The following is an 8,202-nucleotide window of genomic DNA, read 5'->3' on the forward strand; positions in this document are numbered from 1 at the left end:
CCATTGAAAGAGAGACCCGATTGTGTCCGGGGCCTTTCCGACAAGCACCTGATCTCTGCTCAGACACACTTGTGTGTGTGTGTGTGTGTGTGTGTGTGTGTGTGTGTGTGTGTGTGTGTGTGTGTGTGTGTGTGTGTGTGTGTATGAGAGAATCTGGAATCTGCAGACAAGCGCTGTCATGAGAGGAAAATACTCTGTTGGCATTTTTGATATCCTAGAAATAACTCCTATAGTTCCTAGAAATAACTACGGTTGAGCGGAAGTGCTTTATGTGGATCATCATAATCAAATGGGATAACGTTTAGGTCGACTCCACATGGAGGCCTCTAATCTCAATCCATTTTGCCCAAATCCAGCTCAGCCCAGTTCGCTAAATCAGCAAATACGAACAATTATTTTCCCACCAGACCTGGGAAATTTAGTACAATATTTGTCCTCTCCTTAGCATATTTAAGAAAGATATTTAAGGTCAAAGTCTTGTTTAGATAGTCTGCTTAAACACTATATCTCTAAAATAGCACTGGACTGAAGTCCTGTCTCACGGTTCAATATTGTGGTTTGCTCTAAAGTGAGGTCGCTGAGTGACTTGTCATTCAGGGTCAATGGTTGTGAGGAGGGTGGGGGTGGGGAGGGGAGGGGGGGTTGATTACCAGGAGGAAGGCAGTGACTTGAACATCTGTTAAACCTCTGCATAATGGGGAGGATATCTCCAGCCGTGCGCATTTACGCACAAATGTGTGTAATTAGGATAGCAGTCAGCTTATATGTTGCTCATCGTCCTTGAATAATGTGTTGTATTTAATTCATTGTTTTTGTTGCATGTGACATAACGGGCTTATGCTAACTCTGCCACAATATGAATACCTAGTTGAAACCCACAAACAGTCAAACATCTTGTCACCCACGGACCGCTGAGCTACTTTATAACTACTGTAAACTACATAGCATTACTTCCAGTGGTACGTTATTTGGATAAGTCCTGGCTGTAATAATGATGTTGACTGCTTTCCTGTCACCTCTTATGAAGAGATTCGTCTCCAGGCCATGTTGGCTATGCACCATTACACAATTATGGAGTGTTTGGAAAGGTTTTCCTCTAACTTTCTCTGAGTACAACTGCCGACTGGAGTAGGGATTGGGGGCGTTGTTCTATGTTTGTGAGTGACAGGCCCCGTCTTCCAATCGGATCTCTGAGCGCCTCTGCTTGTCTCCCCTCTGGTGGTGGACGGGGGAGGGCGGGCCGTCTGCCAAAGAGGGGAGTGCGCGTCGGGGTGAATGGATGACGTCGGGAGGCTGGCGCCAGCCTGTCTGGGACTGGCGCGTTAGATCAACACAGCTGGGCCGGGATAGGACACACAGCTGGCTCAGGCCTGCATTCCTCTACAAAACAGGATTGTGAGAAAAGGAGAAAATAAGACCCAAATAGGAGCAGAACGGGACGTGCTTTGATGTAAACGGAGCAACATTTGGAATTGTTAAAATATAATGTTCATAAAACTCTTTAACACAAAAGAGGGTTAGATTTTAGCAGTAAGTGACTGGACGGATTAAGCGCAACTTTATTTTTATAGAGTTTGAGTCATTGTTGATTATATATACATATGCAGTAGGACTAGGAGAGAAAGACTATAAGTTAAACATAAATAACTAGTCAATAAATCCATATCCAATGGTCCATCATCAGAATAACATGTTCTTAGCAACTTCTGTTGGAGAAAAAAGCCTGGCCTTCCATTGACCTTTTACCTATTTTATATAAATATCCTATTTTCAACAATTTTGTTTTTGTATGCACAAATTGGGAGTAGTATGTCCTTGTATAAGCACATACACTACTTAAAGATCTACATATAGCTTATATTATACATATCTACATAGTTTTAGAAATTCCGTTTGGTTAAGGGTTTTTAAAGTCCTGACATGGTTAGACATGCAGTCAAACTTTATTAGGATTTGCAGTAATCAATAAGAATAGGCCAAAAATAATTAGCATATTTAAAATGGAACATGATAAGTTCAAGTAGGCCTATCTCTATTTGAGAAGAGTTTAATTTGCCTGGAATTATACATTTTTTTAAAGTAGCCTAAGTAGAGTAGAGTGACATAGAACTGTAGACAAACCTATAATCAAAACAGCCATATCTTCTTGCAATTACACCTACAAAGTTATGTAGCCTAATTGGAAACTAAAAGTATTCTTTTTATTTACTGGAAATTCTTGCAAACTTGTAATGTGACCTACTTTTACAAACTTTCTATCTGTTTCGAATAAAGATCACCACCTGAAAGAGAGGTAACTAATTGATTGACACTCCCCTTCAGGCATCCCAGCCCTAATTTTCTTGTTCTTTCCAACCCTTCCACAAGGTGATATCAACCAATGAGAATGGCCTTGCTCTTTACACTGGCCAATCAGAGCACGATGCGAGGAAGGGGGCGTCCGCGGGCGCGTATTGTATAAAGACCTGACTGTAGTCGCTGTCAGAGCACTGTAGCTTTTTAGGACCGCGACAAAGGAAGCCAACCGCGAGTGGAAGAAAACCATCACAAACTTATACTCTAACGTCAAGCCGAGTCTTGTTGTTGTTGTTATCGTTTCTGTTTTCATTATGAAAGCCATCAGTCCCGTCCGCTCGGTGAGGAGCTGTTACAAGGCCGTGTGCTGCATTTCGGAGCAGAGTCTCGCCATCAGCCGGAATAAACACTCGTGTCTGGAGGAGCCGGTGGGCGCCCTGTGCGACATGAACGACTGCTACTCCAAGCTGAAAGAGCTGGTGCCGAGCATCCCGCAGAACCAGTCGGTCAGCCAGGTGGAGATCCTGCAACATGTTATCGACTACATCTTCGACCTGCAGATCGCGCTGGAGGCGGAGGACACAGCCACGCCGGAGATGGTTTTGTCAATAAAGGTGAGGGGAGATGCGGGCTGCAGGGTGGACTCATGCTTGTCCTTCAGACACTGACAGTCACGAACAGCTAGTCGTGTATGCCTATAGCTCTCTGCGCTGTACAGCCCTCTGCATTGCACTGCAAAATACAATTTAAGACCATGATCTGTGGATTTTGTAAAGTTTATTTCACTTGCAACACAATGTGCATCCCCACTTGCATGCATGGCGCTAATGTTGTAGCGTGTTTTAGACGTATGTGATGCAGTAGCAGATGTTCTCTGATACATAATGTAATGTGAAACATGCTATAGGCTACCCCCTCACACACACGACATTCTTTTTTGTATGCAATTAGAAGAGTATTGTCATGGTTGCATTGACACTCGTTTTGCTCTCCATTCAGACTGCCGACCTTGCTCGCAATTTCTCCAAAGAAGAAGGACGGTTGTGCCATTAGGATGAGGATGGCAGATCATGGTATGTACTGAACTCTTTATAATGAATCTTAATTGCTTCCTCAATAACTAAAATTACAATAGAAATGTGCGTGGAAACACCATATTTTCGGGCGCCTAGATTACAAATACAATAGTGTCTTGTTTTGACTTTTCTAAATGAAATAACTTAAAAATAAAACTTTTAATACCAGCGTCAATAGTCAATAGCATTGATGTGCTGGAAGATGAAGTTCCCCATACCCTTCACATTCACCACAGTTGCCAATTAGACAGGCCAGTGAATGTGTTGCGGATTCATTGCTATCTGCCCGGGGTTAATGAAAGTTCCATGCTAGGCGCCAGTCTGTCTGCTCTCCTCTGCAGGGAGGGAGGGAGGGAGAGATCTGACTTCACTTTTCTTCCTTTCTCTCCATGCAGGTGCAGGGAAACACATGTCTCCACTTCACTCTGGGCAAGAGGACAAGAGGGGCAGAAAGGGTGGGATAGGTATTTGGGAGAGAAGGAGAAGGAGGAGGGAGGTGGAGGGTTTAAAGAAGAAAAGACGGAAAAAAAGGACTGTTTCCTAGATGAGTGGGGATCAACAGTGGTTCATGAGCAAGAAAACAGAGACTCATTCTTTGGCCCCTGGACAGACAAATCAACGAACCAAAGCAGAAGCCAGGATTGGAAACTGAAAGTGACCGGCTTTGTAGGCCCTCCTCCTCCAAAAAAAAAATCCTGGGATCCCCTTTATGTAGAAATAGAAACATTGGTACATTGTTGCTTTATTTTCCTCATTTCTATTGCATTCCAAACCAACTTTATGTGGGTTAAACTCCACACCCAACCTAAACCCTTTCTACACCAAGTATCACATTATCTCACACAATTGTCCCAGCCTTATTTCGACCCTCTAATCTGATTTCTAATGATCCGGAGACTATTACAACTTCATACAAATGTGTACATATCTGCTAAGGTGTGAGGCAATTTGGATGTTGGTATTTTTTTTCTGAATGGGAGTTTGGGTTTTCTTAGGTATAATCAGAACTCTATACTAGAGTTAATTGTAAATGTTTGTAGGGATTGTGTTATTTCTACAGACAATGTGCTGTGAGTTTCATAAACTCTTTATAATAATGTTTTCTTTGTATGTATGTTCTTATGTAATGAAATAAAATATGAATGAAAAAGTTTGGCCTTTATGGTATACATTTATGGAATTTCAATGAGTGTGAACTCTGAATGTGTTATTCAGAAAATAAAGGTGTTGGTGACGTGACTTTTCAGCTTTGGATGACAATGAAATGCTGATACAACAGGATGTATTCAGATGAATCTTGAGGTTGAGTGGTTGGAAATCAAACAAAGGGAGTTTCCTGTGAGTGCTTCTAATTTTCCAAAGAATGAGTTAACACCAGTAAAAAGCAGTTGAACTTCCTAGATGGTGTAAGAAGAGAGGATGTTATGTGACCATAAGCCAACCATTCTGATCATTCATAAATCGTGAGAGCATTGAACCTTGCTGACAATAGATCAGCATGTACATGATGATGGAAGCTGAAGAGCATCACCGCTAATGTAGCATTTATTAAACTCTAATAACACTTTTTTAAAGCCTATTACATAGGAGTGGAGGCATCACTTGTGTAATATATATGTGTCTAATGACACATGAGCAGTTTTGTAAATCAATGTTACTGTACTTGGATGGTCTGAAAAGCAGAGCAAACTACTCCACTACTCTCGAGGTATTTGTTAGCACTTATTACCAGTCCTCATTTGGATCATCAGCAATAATTAACAATCTTGTTATTTATAGTCTTACCAAACTTTTAAAAGGGACACCAAAGAGTAAAACAATCAGACTCTCCCTTATGTTCAAGAGTTGAATAAGCTGGCCTAGTTCTAACTGTCACACTGCTAATAATGAGGCTGCATCTCCATCTAGTGGTACAAATGTGTTATTGGCTCAAAGTTTCCATGCCGATGGACCACTTTAGACAAATTATGGAGATTTTTAGAAGATGAGCTACAAGGTGTGAAGATATCTTCATATTGCTTTGCAATTCATTTGTGAAGTATAAAATAATCAGTAATTTCTTCTCTCATTTTGAACTTACTATACTGTACAGACACTTACATGTATACTAGGCTCTTACAACCTATTCACATTTGTCTGTACTGTATTGTGTATTCATATGTATACTACTACAGTACTTATACATATGCATTACATATTTTGGAAACTTGTTGCACATGTTAATACTGTATATGTATCTTAGCATATTCATTTCACTGTTCATATTGTCTATACTGTTATAAATCTAGCATATTTAAATCTATTCCTTACTATTTAATATCATTCATTATATTAGCCCTATACACATGTAGGCTACATTGCTCTGTAACGTAGGCTGCTGTTTTTTTGGCACTTCAGGATGGATACTAAACTGCATTTCATCGTTACATTGTGCATTGACAATAAAGTTGAAAGTCTCATTTCAGGCGTGCAGTTAGATCAGGTGTTGTACTGGTTTGCAGAACACTGTAAGGCAACATTGTCATTTTTACCTCACCTCGAGTTTGCAAATAAAGGGACAATATAACACTAACACCTAAATGTATAACAACAACAAACAATGGACAAAAAATTGGCATTGAGTAGACTCAAAACCTAGCTAACATTAACATGACTTTTACAAAGGCACTGTTGTATTAGATTCTATAAGACACTTGCTTATGATATTTTACCTGCTTCATACATTTTTGCTATAATATATTGTTAATTTGACCATTTGTGTGTTTTTAATTGAAAGAACAAGGAAGAACATAAAAAGAAAAAAATGCTTGAGGCTTTAGTACTCAATCCACACCACAAGATGGGGGTGCTGGATGAGAATGCAACAACTTGTGTCCTTCTGACATCCTAAACACAAGACAAGCTCGTAGCTTTGGATGTCAAAATGAACTTTTGCAGGTCAAGTACTGCTGTGACACAGAACTGCAACCTTTTGACCTCGCAACAAATCCAGATTGGTGTAATACAAGACAGAGATTACTGAGCATACAGTAAAAAATAAAGCATCCCAGTAATCCATCTAATCAGTAACATGAACTACATACAACCAACTGTAAATCAATGCAGCAAAAGCCCCTCATATATATGTTGATGTGAAAGCACTTTTTCTTTTTGTCTGGCCACGTAGGGAGCGTTCAGTGTGAGGTATTTCACACTAATTTACAACGATTTTTATCACACGTCACATATTTGCTTTGGACCATTTCAATTCCATATGAACTTGATGGAGTTTTTTTCAGTTTAGAAAACAGTATTCAATGACAAGTTATATTATAACAATAAAAATGATGGTGTGGCTTCACTAATTTACGTATAAAGTATATATATTGTGCGATCAGTCAGGTCAATTGTGTGTATAGCCTAATGTATTGTTATGTTTTTCAGGCTCAGGAAAGGTGTTCCCTCAACATTATATTAATAGTTTGCGCTTCAGATCACATTAAACTACAAAGAATCACAAAATCTGGGCAATAGTTCAATGACTGTGGACAATGCAACATAATGAGTTGTACTGCATTTCATACTTTGGAATGAAAGAGGAAGGAACGGAGGGTGGAAATGATTTAAGTTGCACCATGTGGCGGGACAATTCTGGCAGTATTTCTAGTCTCTTAAATCTGTTTAATGTTGCAATATCATGTACAAGGCAAATGTGTCAACCACCAGACAATTGAGAAAGATCTTGTCTAATCCAGTGTGAGCAAATGTGTCAGCTTTTCCCCCCACCCTTGATCCTTTATATGCACAAGTTAATGTATATAAAGTCATTTTGTGCTTTATTGAGTGAATAATGCATAACTAACTTATCTTGCATTCAGATTCAAATGTAGTTCAAATTGAGGCATGACGACAATAGGGCTTGCTTTGGATGGGTCGCTGCTTTGCCTTGGCCAATGGGGGTCATGTCATATGGCTTGGTCTGGTATAGCTGTGGATGGGGGAGGGGTTGTTTTTTTTCAATATCTCCTCTGAGCCAATAAGCAAGAGTGGTACTGAATGAATCCAATTATCATCGACAAACTATTCCCAGTAACACCTTGAATCAGGACAACATACACTTTCATCAAGAAGATATATGGCTTCCCATGTAAACAAGGAAATGGCTCCTTTCTTACTACTTTCTACTACTAGCCTACTACTAGGCTACTTTTCTTTTAAATTTCTTACTATTAACCTTGAAGGCCATATTTATGCAAATTACATAAAATGTATCTTTATCTAACATTTCACTTGAAGTGTCTCTAACTTTAGAAAAAACGGTTGAACGCTATTTGAAAAATATGCCCTTTATCTGATTGTTCCACTTCTTTACTAAAGCTTGACCTAACCCATGATTAACCCTACACATTTTTAATAATTATTAAGTTACATTTTCACATAGCACAATGCAATTTTGTGGAAGCACCATTGCATCAAAGGGGACATTCTAAACGTTTTGTTTGAAGGGTAGTGTACTGGGATGAAATATGTGGGTCAAGTTGTTGTTCACTATGGCCTGCAGTAACCATAATAAGTGTAGTTACAACAAAGTATTTAATCTCTTATTATATGTCTGATTATATGGACAAGACTCATTCTTATTTAAAATAATAAGTGGTCATTGTCTGCAACTCCAGCCTGGTAATAAAAGAACATTCTGTCCCTAAAATACGCCACTGTCCCTTTAAGAACACCATCACCGTCCGCGTACAACTGTTTTATGCAAATATGACAAGCCGAACGTGCCGTGAGCCAATCAGAGGGGAGTTCTAACCGCGGGAGATCTAAATTTCGCGGTACGAAGTTTGGCGCT

General features: G+C 39.6%; 1 protein-coding gene across 1 annotated transcript; it reads left to right on the forward strand.

Annotated features, from left to right (window-relative positions):
• Nucleotides 1–2,472: 2,472 nt before the first annotated feature.
• id3 (inhibitor of DNA binding 3) lies at nt 2,473–4,051 on the forward strand. Its single transcript, XM_034858631.1, has 3 exons — nt 2,473–2,909; nt 3,295–3,368; nt 3,767–4,051. Exons 1-2 carry the CDS (start codon nt 2,610–2,612, stop codon nt 3,346–3,348), a joined length of 354 nt encoding a protein of 117 aa, XP_034714522.1. The 5' UTR covers nt 2,473–2,609; the 3' UTR covers nt 3,349–3,368; nt 3,767–4,051.
• Nucleotides 4,052–8,202: the final 4,151 nt, after the last annotated feature.

The sequence above is a fragment of the Etheostoma cragini genome, chromosome 20, assembly GCF_013103735.1.
Source record: "Etheostoma cragini isolate CJK2018 chromosome 20, CSU_Ecrag_1.0, whole genome shotgun sequence".
Classification (NCBI taxonomy): domain Eukaryota; kingdom Metazoa; phylum Chordata; class Actinopteri; order Perciformes; family Percidae; genus Etheostoma; species Etheostoma cragini.

What these genes read in the sequence shown, in the direction of transcription:
- id3 (XM_034858631.1), top strand. Translation starts at nt 2,610, where the DNA reads ATGAAAGCCATCAGTCCCGTCCGCTCGGTGAGGAGCTGTTACAAGGCC. An exon ending in AGATGGTTTTGTCAATAAAG is followed by an intron (nt 2,910 to 3,294) that starts GTGAGGGGAGAT and finishes CTCTCCATTCAG; the next exon opens with ACTGCCGACCTTGCTCGCAA.